This window comes from Suricata suricatta, chromosome 10, assembly GCF_006229205.1.
Source record: "Suricata suricatta isolate VVHF042 chromosome 10, meerkat_22Aug2017_6uvM2_HiC, whole genome shotgun sequence".
In the NCBI taxonomy this organism is placed as follows: Eukaryota; Metazoa; Chordata; class Mammalia; order Carnivora; family Herpestidae; genus Suricata; species Suricata suricatta.
In genome coordinates, this window is record NC_043709.1 from 118,571,378 (window position 1) to 118,588,694 (window position 17,317).

Here is a 17,317-nt window from a genome sequence, read left to right on the forward strand (position 1 = left end):
CGTTCCTTCATGACTCAAATATATATTTTCTGCCACACTTTCTCCGAGGCAGCGTTTTAAATTAATCCTATTTTCCCATGACAGTAATGTATCATATTCTTACAAATAAGAAAAAAAAGCAAAGTGCACCAACCACAACAATACAGGTATACTTAAGAATAAAGCCAAACTCAGGGCATGTGGATGACTCAGTCAGTTAAGCATCCAACTTCAGCTCAGGTCATAATCTCACAGTTTGTGGGTTCGAGCCCCATGTCGGGCTCTGTGCTGACAGTTCAAAGGCTGGAGCCTGCCTTGGACTCTGTGTCTCCCTCTCCATCTCACCTTCCCCACACTCTCTCTCTCTCTTTCTCTCTCTCAAAAATAAACATTAAAAAAAATTTAATGCTTTAAAAAGCAACAACTGTTAAGGACAAAACATAGTTCAAATAGTTTCATGAATCTGACACCATAATTTTCCTCAACCTCCCTCATATTAAAATTGACAATAATATAACAGCCACATTAATTAAGTGCTTATTATATACCAGGTGCTCCCCTAAGCACTTTATGTGTGTTAAATGTTTAATTCTCACAGCACCCCTATGGGATAGTTACCGTTAATTGACTGCATTGTAGAGATAATTAAGACTCAATGAAATAATTTATTATAACTATAACTTCATTTGATTTTTATTGGAGGAGTGGTCATTCTAATACTGGTAACCCATTTTCCATAGCCTTTGTTTTTCTTTGTGTTTTCTTCCTCCTCTCTCTCACCTTCCCTTCCAACAAGCATGGATTTTATGTGTGTATGATGGCCGACACTGACCTAAGCCCTAGTACCAGAGAAGTGACAAGTCAGACAAAGCCCCTGCCCTCTTGAAGGCACAATGTTAATCCTTTAACCATATTTAGGGTGATTTTTCTTTATTTGAAATTACCAAGGTTTTTTTTAGCATTCTTTGCCAGAACTGATAACATGAAATAAGAAGAAATAGTAGCACATACAGTCCAGTGTCAATGAGGGGTTAGAGATCAGAGGCTCAGGCTGTGGACTCCGAGGACGGACTACTTGTCCATTCCTATTCCAGCTGTACTGATCTCTTCGAAGAATTAACTCTCATTAACTTTCTCTATTATTTTTGTATTCTCTATTTTGCTTATGTCTGCTCATGTCTTAATCATTTTCTTCCTTCTGCTAATATGGGGTTTAGTTTGTTCTTTTCTTTCTAGTCCCTTAACTTGTAAAGTTAGGTTGTTGAGTCAAGATTTTTATTGTTTTAATATAAGTGTTAACAGCTGTAAATTCCCTCCTTAGCCCAGCTTTTGCTGCATACCTTAATTTTGGTATGTTGTATTTTTGTTTTCCTTCATATCTATTTTCTAATTTCCCTTCTAATGATGATACATTGGTTGTTTAAGAGTATGTTGTTTGATTTCTACAAATTTGTGAATTTCCAGTTTTACTTCTGTTACTGATTTCTAACTCCATCCCACTGTGGACAGAGAAGATACTTTGTGTGATATCTATTTTTAAATGTGTTGAGATTTAATGTGTGACCTAACATATATGATCTCTCCTCAAAGGTGTTCCATGCACACTTGAAAAGAATGTGTATGTTATTGTTGGGTAGAGTGTTCTGTAGATGTCTGTTAGATCTAGTTGGTTTACTGTGTTAAGTCTTATTTTTCTTATCTTCCGTCTAGTTGTTCTTTCCAATATTGAAAGTGGGATATTGAAACTTCCATTATTATAGCACTGTCTGTTGCTCCCTTCAATTCTGTCAGATTTTACTTCATATTTTTTGATGGTTTGTCATTACCTGCATACATATAATTATTATATCTTCTTTCTGTATTGCAACTTTTTATTTATACATGATGCCCTTCTTTGTCTCAACCTTTTGGATTAAAAGTCTATTAAGTCTGATATTAGTATAGTTACCTCTGCTGTCTTCTAGTTACCATTTGTATGGAATATCTTTTTTCATACTTCTCCTTTCGATCTATTTGTGTCTTTGGGTCTGAGGTTAGGATCTTGTAAACAGCAGATAATTGGATCATATAGTTTTTATTCTTTCTGACAATCTGTATCTTTTCATTGGAGATTTTAATCTGTTTAAATGTAAAACAATTACTGATAAATAAGGGTCCATTTTCATAATTTTTCTATTTGTTTTCTATGTGCCTTGTAGCTTTTTTTCCTCCTATTTCTGACATTACTGTTTTCTTTGTGTTTAGTTGAGTTTTTGTAATGAAATATTTAAATTCCTTGCCTTTTGTTTATAGTATGCCTATTTTCTTTGTTGTTATCTTAGGGATTCTTTCTTTGATTTTGTCTTTCAAAAGTTTGTTTATAAAGCATCTCTGAATTCATCTTAGTAGAGTACCTTGAGCTTCTTAGATGTTTATATTGATGTCTTCCATCAAATCTGGGATGTTTTCAGCCATTATTTCTCAAAATATTCTCTCTGTCTCTCCTTCTGGGACTCCTGCAATGTTTGATGGCCCCTTGGCTCCTTTTTCTTTCTGTCCCTCAGTCAATGTTTTCACTTGTCCTGTTTTCCAAGTCCACTGGTTCTCTCTTCTGCCTGCTCAAATCTGCCTTTGAATTCCTCTAGTGAATTTTTCATTTCAGTCATTGAATTTTCAGCTCCAGAATTGTTGTTGTTGTTGTTTTCTTTTTAGGTTTTCTATCTCGGTATTGATATTTCCATTTTATTCACACATTGTTGTCTTGACTCTCTATATCTTCTTTTGGTTCTTTGAGCATCTTTAAGACAATTGTTTTACATTCTTTGTCTATTATACTGCCATCAGATCTTTATTCTGGACCAGTTTCTGTTTATTTTTTCCCTTGAATGAGCCATACTTTCATGTTTCTTTGTATGCTTTGTGAATTTTTATTAAATACTGGACATTTAAATCTAATAATGGGGTGACTCTAGAAATCAGACTCTTACCCTCTCCCACCTCAGGGCATGCTGCTTTTTTATATTATTTTTGTTTGTTGTTTACTGTTTGGGGTTTGTGTTGCTGCAGACTGTCTGTGCCGAGGGCCACCCTGAGGTGTAATCTTAATGTCTTTTCAGGTCTTTTCTGAGCTATTCCCTGGGCATATACACTCACTTTCTGATTTTACCCACATATGCAGTTGTTTCAAAATGTACTAGTCATAACTGTCTAGTTCCCAAAAGTGAAAAAGGGGACAAATGAAGTAGGGGGAGGGTGAAAAGGGCACTGGCTCTTTAAATCACTTGGAACCCACTTCAGCCAGAGGGGCCCAGGCTCCCCAAGTGGAGGAAGGTACAGAGAACCAAAGGCTGCATCTTTGTGCCTCTGGGATGAGAAGCACCAATCGGTGGCCAGAGCACAGATCCCTGCTATCTGGAGAATGGGCACGTTTTACCTGCCCTGGCTCTTGCAGGCTGCTTCAAGAACCGATGTACATGCCTGCCACGTGACTGAGGAGTTGAGGATGGGTAGCCACTGCTGTGCTAAGAGCTAAAAACTGACTGAAATTCACCACAATTTATAGTCCAAGCCTTTCTCCTGAAAGTTGCAAGCCTTCAATAGTGTCCAGAGTTCCAAGATAGTTGTCAGACATTTTCTTCCGGTACAATTGTTGTCTGTGTAGAGAGACAGATTCTGATACTTCCAGAATCCTCTCTGTAAGTGAATTTTCATATAAGGAATTACTGTTTAAATTGTATAGCCTTAACTAAATGAGTGTTATATAAGCAAAAGCTTTATTATATATTGAACTTTCTTAGATTTGGAGAAGAATTACTGAACACCAATGATGGGTCTGAAGCAGAGAATAAACAAACTATGGCAACAAACTATTTGTTTTTTTATTTATAGTGTTTTTTAAATTTTTAAAGTTTATTTATTTTTGAGAGAGAGAGAGAGAGAGAGAGAGAAAGAGAGGGAGATACAGAATCTGAAGCTGAATCTGAAGCTGACAGCTCAGAGCCCAACATAGGGCTCCATGAACCATGAGAGCATGATCTGAGCCAAAATTCAGGTTCAACTGAGCCAGCCAAGTGCCACATCAACAAACATTTAAGAGATGGGTACAAAAACTGTAAGGTTGTGTTTCTAGATTATCTGGAATTCTGTTATTTTATATTGACCACACATTCTGATAGGCTATCATGTTTGCTTTTTATTAACACAAATCTGAAATAAGAGAAAAACATCAGTGCTTATTAAATGAGATTTAATAGAGAAAAAATGATATTTAAAACACAAATTAGTAATGAAAAGATTAGGAATCATTCCTGTAGAACTTTTATGAATATTAAGTAATTTCCTAATGGTTTAAGAATATCAATCATGGTATGCACAAAAACATAGTTACCCGCTGCACATAATTTAAATACCTGAGTAGTCTTCAAAGATAGCAGAATTTTAGAACAAGATAAGACTTTAGAGATTCGTTTTATTTGGTTGACTGACTTTGGGTTGGATAATTATTACTTCAGAAATTTAATTTTTTTTCCTAATTCTCTGAAGATGGGTATTACAGTGGAAAACATCTTAGTAGAAGTCAGGTAACATGACATTGGTTTGTGGCACAGTGGAATATTCGATATGCTGTGTTGGTGATAAAACTATTTGAGGGTCATTTAGCATCCATCTGTTACACTTTTAAAGAGCATTTCAGTTTAAAACAGATTTTGAAAATTAGCCTTTGATCTCATGTACAGACTTTCTGAAAATGCCTGTCTGGTCCACCAAAAGAAGTGTGATACTCTTCAAATTAAAATTTCCAAAAGAAAATGACAGATGCTTTCAAAAAGTTATCAATTTTCCCATGGGTAACAGTGCTAGTGGTTTAATGAGAAAAATCAAGGTTAAATTTATTATATAGTTAATTAGAGTTTCAGTTTTTCCACAGTACTTTCAGAATAAAGGCTATTAATTTTGTTTATTGGACTATAAATTAAAACACAATTACAAATGTATTTTTAATTATTACGACTATGGCTCTTCATTGCCCAAATAAAGAGCATCTACTTTTTACAAATGGTGTTCCAGAGAGGAAACGTTGTACCGAAAGTAAGATAAAAATTCTAAGGGTGCTTTATTAAAAATAAAAACATCCCCACCCAATGGAAATGCAAACCTCTGAGGCACACATGAATGTTCTGACAGCTGTGCTGTTCTTTCAGCTTCTACAGATGACCGTGCCGCCGAGAAGAAAGGGGGGACCCTTCACGCGGGCCTTATTGTTGGAATTCTCATCCTGGTCCTGATTATAGTGGCCGCCATTCTTGTGACAGTCTACATGTATCACCATCCGACGTCAGCAGCCAGCATTTTCTTTATTGAGGTAGGTGAATAACACATGAAAACCACACGGGTTGACTAACTCTGTGCATCTGCTAACACCACCTGTATTTAAGATTCAGCTCATGATTTCTGCGATTTGCAGTTGCAAGCTGGCAGCTTTCACACATGCATGCACGCGCACACATACTGATAGATTGCTTTCATATGATAAGTTCACTTATCTCGGAGCTTTTGAAGAAATAAGCTATCTTGCCTTTCACAGATCTAAAGAAAAATAGAAACCTTAACCATTTTGTCCTGTTATACCACGTATGTTAACCAGCTGGTTCTCCTGGTCCTGGAAGGAAATTCAGCCTGTGCTTACTTAGCTTAAATATATTGATGATTAAATGCTGAGTATTAGTACAATGCAATATGTTAGGCCTGCTCTCAAGATGCCCACAAACCACTTAGGGAAAATATAGCTTTCACTACAAAATAACAGATATAACAATAAGACAATGGTATGTGCCATCACCATTTTGTGTATTGTGTGTATGTGTAGATATTTACATATAAATGTGCACGTGCGTACACACACACTTGTACAGACACAAAAGGAACACTGTGCTGAACTGGTGTTCTGTTTCATGTACAGAATGTAGATTTAGTGCCAGTTCCCAAGAACAATGAGGTAGGAGGACCGAGGCAAGCCCTGATGACCAGAAGGCCTGAAATTTTGATGCCAGGAGGCCCCTACATAAAGTTCATGTCACATTCTGTGCCCCAGACATTTGGAATTCCTGGGGGACCCCCATGTGTGCAGCTTTCATTTCTGCTTTTAATGGGGCTACTGCTATTCCAACCCCAAATAAATACTAGAAGAATGAAGGAAATCTTCCCACTTAGAGTTTCAAAGCTATACATTTGAAATCTTTTCTAATTCATTGGGTGATGTACAAAATGGTTGCTTAGAACTTTGTTCACTTGTTGGGTGAGAAAGTAAAATATATTTTAGAATACAGAATTACCTTTCTCCCATGTCACAGTGAGAGATGAGTGCTAATGAATTAAAAAATTGCTCAAAAGTCCTACATGGTTCTCAACTGTCTGTAGAACAAAGTGTGGTCTCCTGAGGTCAGTATTCAAGACCTTGACAGTCAGGATCTTGTTTATCATTTTGATCTTTATCTCATGGTTCTTCAACCTGGAGGTGACAATACTATCAAATTTCACCCTTTTGCTCTTCTCCAAACACACTCCAAATTTTTCACACCACACAAGCAAAACATGCTCATTGTTTCCTCCACCAACACAGCCCTCTCCTTCACCCTAGTTCTTAAATTCAGGATCGAAACAGCCTTCGATGCCATGTACCCTGTAACCATCTCTGTCTGGACAGCTAAGCATAATCTCTCATCCTCCTCTGAAATTCTATCCACAGGAATTCATCCATGTCTTTCTATAGCATTTACCTTTGTGTTTCACATTAGAATTAAATATGCCCTTGATTTATTACCCCCTACAGAGTTAGAAGTTCCTTAAGATTTAGATTAAATAACAAAGTTTCTTTCAAATAGGTATTCTATCCATATTTTCCAGAAAAAAAATATCCTTTGACATCTTGAACTTCCTTTAAAGTTTCACATATGGTGTATTCCAGAAATGGTGTCCTCATTTAAAATCAGAATAATTGAGAAATGGTCATGTGTTTCATTTAGTTGGAAAGCAGTGTTTAAGTTTTGCTAACACGTTTTTTTGTGGAAGAAAGTAGAAAACTTTCCCAGGTCATGGATAAATTCCTCAAACCTCTGACACGTGATGAGCTGCAAGCCTTCAGGGACCAATCAGATATTAGGCTGCTGCTACAACCCCCTACACGTCTAAGCCTCTGAATGCACTTGGCAGTTCATTTCCTGACATTGTGGAAAAGAAGATTCTGTGAAATACCTAACGGTGATGGCATTAGTCTAAGCAAGTTACACAGGGCAGAGGACCTAGTTCATATCAGTTCACAGCAATCCCTGTGTGAATGCAAGTTGAGACTATAGAATCGTGAAAGCATGTTTTTTTATTTGGCATTCATCTTATAGATAGTCTAGTTCTATACCCTCATAAACCAAGGAGGAGACTGAAGCCCAGAGGGGGGCATTGATTTCTCCAAGGTCAAAGCATCATAGTTTGATAAAGAACCCTTTTGTCTTCCCACACTCCAGAAAGCGCTCACTCTGCAGGCTCCTCAGCTTTTCTCCTCTTTGCCTTTTTCCTTCCCACTGGGGTCAATGGCCAGTTCCTGCTTCAAATCCCTTCCTCTTTAACAGCCCTGCCTGCTGTCCCAGTGTAGCTCACAGCGACTGCTCAACAGATGATTCTTGAAGATGATAATCGTAACTTCACTATTATGAAAACACAAATGGTGACAAACTTAAAATATAGATCCATGGTGACAGTACAGTTACAGACATGGCAGACCCAGGAATGTGAAGGTTCCGAATTACTAATTAAATTAGAGGCTTTGGCACATAAAGAAATTGAGTTTACTGATATTGTGTAAGTTGTTTTTCATATTCCTCATTGTTCTGCTAACTACTTTTTCAATGAAATTAATGTGCTGTCTCTCATTACGAAAATAATACTGTTCATTATAAAAAATGTGCAGAAATGTGAAGAAGAAAAGGTAATGTCGTGTGTAGTCCCAACATGAAGAAACATTCCCTATTACTATTTTAATTTATTTTCTGCTGAAATTTTTATATGCATAATTTAATGTTTGCCCACATAGTATAACTGTGATTTCACTGAAATCCAAATTTCATTTTTTTCACTTTTCTGTTGTAAGTCTCATTATGATGGTTGTATACTATTCCATTCAGTGTTCCTTCAGTAACTTCTGGTTGATAGCCTCTTATGCTGTCAAATGATATTTAGAAAGTACCTTATTTCGCCCAATTTGACCATATTTGTTTCTGACTGCTGCTTTAACAAAGTACCACAAACCTAGTAGCTTAAAACAACACAGGCTTATTATCTTACAACTTTGGAAGTCAGAAGTCCAGAATTAGTGTCAGTAGTATCAACGTGTCAGCAAAACTGGTTCCTTCTAGAGGTTTCAAGGGAAGTTGTTTTAATCGTTTTCAGCCATTAGAGACTGCATGCATTTCTCGACTCCTGGCCCCTTCTAATCATTCCAACCTCTGCTTCTGTCACTACATCTTCTACTACCAACCCTAAATCCCTTGTCTCCTCCTTGTAAGGCCCCTTGTGATTGCATTGGGCCACTTGGATAAACCAGGATAATCTCCCCATCTTAAGCTCCCTAATTTAATCCCACCTACAAAGTTGGTTTTGCCACAGGCGGTGGCATTGACAGGCTTTGGCTGTTAATACATGGACATCTTCAGGAGGCTATCATTCTGCCAACTACAACCTGCATCAAATGTAAGATGCGTCACACTCTACTCATTAAACTGGCCCTTGACCATAAGACACATTCCAATTTTGGGGAGATTAAAATGTGACCCAGTGTATATCTTGTGTGTTTCACAATGAAATCCAGACTGCATAAGATGCTTGTGGGAATTAGTTCCTGTGCTAGACACTTACGTATAGTGTGATGAAATTTAATGACGTCGCCCTTGAATGAGTAGACCAGAGTTGATACAACCAATCTCATATTGTGGAACATTGGGGCTCTTCATTTTGGGGGGAGTTTTTTGCTATTAAAATCAGCCCCATAATAATGGTAATAGTCAACATTTATTATATTCCCTAGTGGAAGTGGTTTACACTTATTACCCCATTTAATTCTCACAAAGATTGTAGGATGTACTAAGATTATCTCTATATCAAAGATGAAGAAACTGAGGCACAATATTTAGGTAACTTGCTCAACATCATGAATTTAGTTAGTGATGGAGTCAGAATTTGAGCCCTGGCTCTCCAGAGACCGTAGCCTTAACCATTAGGCCATGCTACGTCGCTGGTTGTAAAGGGGCTTTCTTCATGCAGTATATGTAAAAACAGGGGATGGTATATATTTAGGTACATAGATTATGTCCTTAGAATAGATTCTCAAAAGTAGAGTCAAGGGAATGAAATAAACTATTCAATGGCACTTAAATATTGCCAAAATCATTGCCCGAAGTTGTCTATCAATTTATGTAGCTATTGTTGCTATTATCAATTTCTAGTGAAGATAATAATGACAGTGACTGTTGTCTCTGTGTTTTGTTCCTACAGAAAATATACACCAGTTATTGTGCATTTCATGGATACAAACCCTCTTCCTCATACAAAATATTTAAATGGGCTTTAGCTTTTAAATGTAATGTTTGTACGGGACAATGGGATAAAATGGGAATTAAAACTCTAGAACTACATCCTTATATGGAATGCTAAGTGAATGTGACAAAAGGCAATAAAATGACTAAAATAAAGAGAAATGTAAGTAACAGTCAAGAAGCCTTGTGATAAAATATATCAGCACCTTATATATTGCGCAATTAAACAATAATTAAATTGTTGGTTCATACCCCGTATCTTCATATACAGGATCAAGTACAAGATTTTCATTCTTCTAAGACATTCCGTCTTTACTCAGTCTGGCAGAATAGTCTATTTTTCATGAACTTATGTTCTCTACTCCTCAATCATCTTCTTCAGATTTTACCCTGAGCATTTTCTATTGTTTGTTCATTTGTTTGTTTTGAGTGGGGAGGGGTAGAGGGAGAGAGAGAGAGAGAGAGACAGAGACAGAGAGAATCCCAAGCAGGCTCCACACCATCGGCACAGAGCCAAACACGGGGCTTGAACTCACAAACTGTGAAAGCATGACCTGACCCAAAATCAAGAATCAGACATCTAACCAACTGAGCCACCCAGATGCCCCTTCTTTAGCTTTTTAATAGATGGCTTTAATTTTGTGTTTACCCAACTGACTTTTCTCATTAATTTTCAAAAAAGACAGCTGGCTTTGACCAAAATCATATTATACAAAAATAACTAACATATTTTAAAGTATTTCTAAAAATTAGGTTTATTATCTTGAAACAAAATAGCAGAGAACAAATATTCAAATAATCACATGCTCCTTAATTTTTAATAGATTTTAAAAAACCACTGTCTCTTTGGAATAACTAAATACATCTTAGGTTCTACATTAAATTTAATATTTGCTGAACATTTCTAGGCATAGATTCTGTGTCAACTTTATTGTTTCACGAATATAGGTTACAGGGAAAAATATTTATACTGCTGAATACTATTACATATCATAATTTAAGATTTTTAAATAAAATGCATAAAATGTAATCTAATTGAAGGTCCACAAAATAATATTAGAAAGTGGTAAGCATATGGAAAAGAATTCTCATGAAAAGATTCTATGTGGACTATAAACAAAATAATTTAGACTAGTAATCTTAATGAAAGACTTTAAATTGAATACTGCCCTTGAATTTTCTTATATCTTAAACAATGGCTGGTATTTAGATACTTATGTCCATATTTGATTGTTCTATATTAATAAAAATGAAGATGAATGGTTAAGACCCTGATCATTAAAGATGATCAATACCTTGGAAAATAGATTCTATGAGTAAAATAGTAAAAGTTTTGTAAAGTAAAAACTAAGAATACTTCATGATGCTCCTGATGCTATAAAGTACTACTGACAACATCCTCAGAGTGAAAGAAATCAGTACAAAAGGCTCCTTTATAGTTAAAAGAGAAGAAAACAAAACTTATAGGCACAATGGCACTCATATCTTGGGAGGACACTGAGCTAGTGCAGTGACATTGGAGTGTGCCTTTAAAAAGGATGGAATTCCGGGGCACCCGGGTGGCTCAGTTGGTTAAGCATCCAACTCTCGATCTTACCTCAGGTCTTGATCTCAGGGTCATGAATTTGAGCCCTGTGTTGTGCTCCACACTGGGTGTGGAGTCTACTTAAAAAAAATTTTTTTAAAGGATGTAATTCTTACCCTAATGAGTGGAGAAAAGCCTGGATATAGGGTTGAGCTGTCAGTGTGATAGGCATTGCCTTATGTGGCTAGCATAGAATGAGATGCATGTAAAATACCCACCAGTCTTTAAAATTTGAGTACATGAAAAGAATGTATTAATATGTTAAAATATCTTGGGTCTATTGGGTTAAATAAAATGTATTATTAAAATTGACAGCAGCATAGGAAGATCCTGAACTCACCTTCTCGCATGCACACAGCAAATTGTCAACTACATACTTAACAATTCCCTATGAAAAAGAGCTGAAAAATAGGGGAAACGCCTCTCCATAACAAATAATAATCAAGACGGTAGGGGACACAGAAAGGCAGTCTCGCCCAATCCCTCATGCCCAGCCTGGCAACTCACAATCACGAGGGATCTCACAAATACAGAGCTTCTTCCTGAGGAGTGAGGAGTTTCTGCCCCACATCAGACCTCCCAATTCTTGGAATCTGCAGCACAGAGACAAACTCCCAAAATGTCTATCTTTGAAAACCAATGGGGCTGCCATCCAGGAGAACCAAAAGGCTGTAGGGTACTAAGGTACTGATTTCAAAGGGCTCAGGTGCAGAATGACTCTTCCCAGGGCCCAGAGCTGAAGCAGCAGTTTGAAAAGCACTTAAGCTATGTGTGAAGGAGATTCCTTTGCTAATCTTATTAAAGCATCTGCTGGAGAGGAAGGAGCCTTGGGGACTCTCTCCAACAGCTGTGGTGCTGCCAAGCACAATTTTTGCACCTTCCCACTCCTTAGTGCCAGTGGGGGTACACAGTCCCGCACTCTCCCACTCCCCTGCTAAAGTGCACAGGCACCCCCGAGTCCTGTGCTCTCCCACTCCTCCTGGGGAGAGCCAGCAGGCATGCCCCCACCCCCTGCACTCTCCGATGCAGCCTTAATAAAGAACTGGAAAAATCATGCATGTGGGAGGATTAAACAACATGCTACTGAACAACCAATGGAGGCAATGAACAAATCAAAGGAGAAATCAAATAATACTTTGAGACAAATGAAAATGGAAGTACAACATACCAAAATCTCTGGGCTGCAACAGAACAGTTCTAAGAGGGAAATTCTAGGTTCATAGTGAAACAGGCCCTAATGCAAGAAACAAGAAAAATTTTGAAATAAACAATCTAATTTTACACCTAAAGAAACTAGAAAAAGAAAAAGCAAACAGAGCCTCAAGTTAGTGGAAGGGAGGAAATAATAAAGATCAGAGCACAAATATGAAGTAGAGACTAGGAAGACAGTAGAAAAGATCAATACGCTGGTTCTTTGAAAAGATAAATAAAATTGATAAACCTTTAGCTAGACTTACCAAGGAAAACAGAGAGAGGGCTCAAATAAATCAGAAATAAAAGAGGAGAAGTTACAACTGATACCACAGAAATAAAAGGGATCATAAGATACCACTGTCAACAATTATACATGAGCTTAGAGGCATGAATAAATTTCTAGAAACATACAGTCTCAAAGACTGAATCATGAAGAGATAGAGAATCTGAATAGACTAATTACTAGTAAGGAGATTGATTCATAATCAAATATCTCACAACAAACAAAAGTCCAGGATAAGACAACTTCTCTGATGAATTCTACTAAATATTTAATGAAGATTTAATACCTGTCCTTCTTAAACTCTTCCAAAAAATTGAAGAGGAGGAAATGCTTCCAAACTCATTTATAAGACCAGCATTATGCTGATACCGAAAGCAATCAAAGATACCACAAAAAAGAAAATCCCCAGTGAACATTGATGCAAACATCCTAAACAAAATGTTAGCAAGTTGAATTCAACAACACATTAAAATAATCATGCACCATGATAAAGTTGGATTTTTCCAGAGATACAGGATGGTTCAACATTCACAAATCAGTCAACATTATACACCACATTAACAAAACAAAGGATAAAAATTATATCATCTCAAGAGATGCAGGAAAAGTTTTTGACAAAATTCAATATCTGTTTATGATAAAAAAACTTTCAAAAAAGTGGTTATAAAAGGAACATAATTCAATATAATAATCGACATATATAACAGGTCCAGAGCTAATGTAATATTCAACATGAAAAGCAAAAAACCTTTCAGCTACAATTAGGAACAAGAGAAGGATGCCTAATCTTGCCATGTTTATTCAACATAGTATTAAAAATCCTAGCCAGACTAATTAGGCAAGAAAAAGAAATAAGAGGCATACAAATTGGAAGGGAAGAAGTAAAATGCTCACTTGTTGTGGATGACATGATCTTATATATAGAACACTCTAAAGACTCCACCAAAAAACTGTTAGAACTAACAAATTCAGTAGTTGCAGGATACAAAATCAATACACAAATATATGTCGTGTTCTTATTCACTAACAACAAACTCTCAAAAAGGGAAATTAAGAAGACAATGACATTTACAGTTGCATCAAATAGAATAATATTCCTAAGAATAAATTTAACCAATGAAGTAAATGACCTATGTGCTAATAATTATAAGATACTGATGAATAAATAGAAGAAGACACAAATAAGTGGATAGATATTTTGTGCTCATGGATTAAGAAAATTAATGCTATTAAAAAGTCTGTATTACCCAAAACAATCTAAAAATTCAGTGCAATCCCTATATGATGTCAGTTTTAAGGCATTTTTCACAGGAATAATACAAATTCATATGGAACTGCAAAAGACCCTGAACAGCCAAAGCAATCCTAAGAGAGAAGGAAGCTGGAGGTGTCATGCTCCCTGATTTGAAACTCTGGAACATAGTTATTGTAATCAAACACGATAGTATTGGCACCAAAAAAAAAAAAAAAAAAGACACAGAAATCAATGGAACAGAATAGAAAGCCCAAAAAAGTTAATATCATGACTATATTGTCAACTTACAACAAAAGAGGCAAGAATATGCAATGGGAAAGGAGGTCTCTTCAATAAGGGATCTTGAGAAAACTGGACAACCACAGGCAAAAGAATGAAACTAGACTATTATCTTACAATCCACAGAAATTAACTAAAAATGGATCAAAGACTTGAATGTAAACCCTGAAACCGTAAAACTTCTAGAAGAAAACATAGGTGATAAGCTCCCTGATATCAGTCTTGGAGATGATTTTTGGATCTGACCCCAAAAGCAAAGGCAACAAAAGCAAACATCAAACTAAAAAGCTTCTGCACACCAAAGGAAACCATCAATAAAGTGAAAAGACAACTTGTTATGAACGGGAGAGAATATTTGCAGGTCATATATCCACTAGAGCGGCAACATCCAAATGAAAAAGAGAGCTCGGACAATTCAATGGCAAAAACAGTAGTCTGATTAATAACTGAGTAAAGGATCTGAATAGACATTTAAGAAAAAAGAAAACGAAAAACAAACATGCAGATAGGACACACAAAAAGATATTTATTATCACAAATCAGGGAAATGCAAATCGAAACCACAATGAGATATCATCTCACACCTGTTAGAATGGCTATTACTGAAAAGACAAGAAATAGGGGCATGTGGGAGGCTTCGTGGGTTAAGCATCTGACTCTTGATTTCAGCTTAGGTCATGATCTCACGTTTTATGAGTTTGAGCCCCTGTTGGACTCTGCACTGACAGCACAAAGCCTGCTTGGGATCCTCTCTCCCTCTCTCTGCCCTTCCCCTGCTCACTTGCGCATACTCTCTCTCTCTCTTTCTAAATAAATAAACTTAAAAAAGAGACCAGAAATAACAGATGTTGGCCAGGATGTGGAGAAAAGGGAACCCCCATGTGCTGTTGGTGGGAATAGAAGTTGGGGAAGCCACTATAGAAAACCATGTGGAGGTTCCTCAAAAAAATACAAATAGAACTACCATATCATTCAGCAATTCCACTTCTGAATGTTTATCCAAAGAAAATGAAAATACCCTACATAAATTGCAGCATCATTTCTAATAGCCAAGATATTAAAATAACCTCGGTGTCTATTGATGGATGAATGGATAAAGAGGAATATTGCACACATGCACACACACACACACACACACACGCACGCACACACACAAATACTACTCAGCCCTGAAAAAAATATTAAAATCTTTCCATTTGTGATAACATAGATGGGAGGTATTAGGTTAAGTGAAATGGGTCAGACAGAGGAAGACAAATTGCCATATGATTTTACTTATAAGTGGAATTTAAAAAAATGAGCAAGCAAAGCAAAATTCACAAAGATACAAAAAAAATATATAGAAAACCAAAAGGTTGTTGCCATAAGGGAGGGAAGTTGAGAGGTAGATGAAATGGGTAAAGGGGGCCAAAAGATATAAACTCTCAGCTATCAAATCAATAAATCATCGGGATATAGTGTACAGCAAGGTGAGTACAGTCAGTAATATTGCCGTGTATATTTGAAAGTTGTCAGAAAAGTAAATTTTAAAAGTTCTCATCACAGAAAAAAAAATTTTTGTAACTGTGTATGGTCTCAAACAGCAACTAGACTTACTCATCTAACAATATACACAAATATTGAACCATTATGTTGTACATATGAATAATGCATAATGAAATTAATGCATTATATGTCAATTATACCTGAATAAAAATTAATTTCACTTATTTTTACTCTTTAATGTGATGGCTAGATAGTCTAACATTATGTATATGACTCACTCTATGTTTCTTTTGGACAATGCTGACTTTAGAGAAAACCTTTCAGAGAATAGAAGACCAGAAAGAAAGGCTGGTTTTCTCCATTTTTTTTGGAAAGTAAAACACCAAGTAATTTTTAGCACAGAGGAGAGAAGATTGGGAACTTGAAGAGGGAGACAGCTGGTAAAGCTCTCTGATACATTGTCCACTCACTCATTCATTTAGTCAAATTTGTTGACCTCCTATTAGGTGTCAGGTACCCAAGACACAGAGATAAGCAAAAAAGACAAGAGAAAATCCTTGACCTCTTGAAGCTTACATTCTACTGGATAGAGACAGATGATAAGCATATTTTAAGCTAGGCGTGGCTGTCAAGTTGAATGTTTAGTTTTACAAAAGATGCAACCTTTATATAATGCTTGAAGAAAATATAAATTTTTAAGCAGTAAGATATTTAGCTGATTAACCAAGGATACAAGCATTTGTGATGACCTTTATTCCTGAACTTGCAATTTGTCAATCATTGTCCTCATTGTTTTATCATTTAAGACTTTTTATAGAGCTTTAGATATATTTTTTGTAAGGAAGGAAGGAAGGAAAGAAGGGGCAGACTGGCGGACTCTTCTCTCAAACAGTTAATATTCCTAAAGGACAAGACATTTTCATCATTCTTAAATTGTGCGTACTGACTTGCCTTAGAAGTCACATGATAACTGTCACAATAAAATGGGGACAAAATGTCTAAATGCCAGTCATTATTCACATCATACTTTGAAATTCATATTATTAGTAGGGGACCAAAATGTCTGCCTTTAGTGGAGTACCCCGTATTTTTATCATCAAAATCATAGGATGTGAAAACAAAGACACCTCAGCATGTGTGCAAACCCAGGATTCTATAACTTTTTCTGAATAGTGTATGAATTCCCTAAGTATCTACCTCAGATACATTTCCTTGTGGTTTTATGTTTTATCTTAAAAATGTGTATGAATTTTGCATTATACTCTATAATGCAGACATGTTTGTTTGATATGAAAAAGTGATTTTGGGGCACCTGGGTGGCTCAGTTGGTTAAGCGTCCAACTTCATCTCAGGTCATGATCTCATGGTTCATGGGTTTGAGCCCCATGTTGGACTCTGTGCTGACAGCTCAGAGCCTGGAGACTGCTTCCAATTCTGTGTCTCCCTGTCTCTCTGCCCCTCTCCCATTTATGCTCTGTGTCTCTCAAAAATAAACATTAAAAATAAAAATAAAATGATTTTGCCCAACCTTCAACCAAAGTAAACATTCCAAAAGATGATTCTTATTTCCCCTTTAATTTTGTGTGCCCCTGACACCCCAGTTGCATAGCTCTTGGTACTATAAAATCCAGATAAATCCAGGGCGTCTGGCTGGTTCAGTCAGTTAAGCATCTGATTTTGGCTCAGGTCACGCATGA

At 36.4% G+C, this 17,317-nt stretch overlaps 1 protein-coding gene across 1 annotated transcript in view; it reads left to right on the plus strand.

Annotated features, from left to right (window-relative positions):
* PLXDC2 (plexin domain containing 2) overlaps positions 1 to 17,317 on the plus strand; it is a 438,555-nt gene that overhangs the window by 393,781 nt on the left and 27,457 nt on the right. The window contains exon 13 of the mRNA XM_029954388.1: positions 5,160 to 5,320. Coding sequence (XP_029810248.1) covers positions 5,160 to 5,320 — 161 coding nt within the window. The remainder of the gene's footprint in view (positions 1 to 5,159; positions 5,321 to 17,317) is intronic.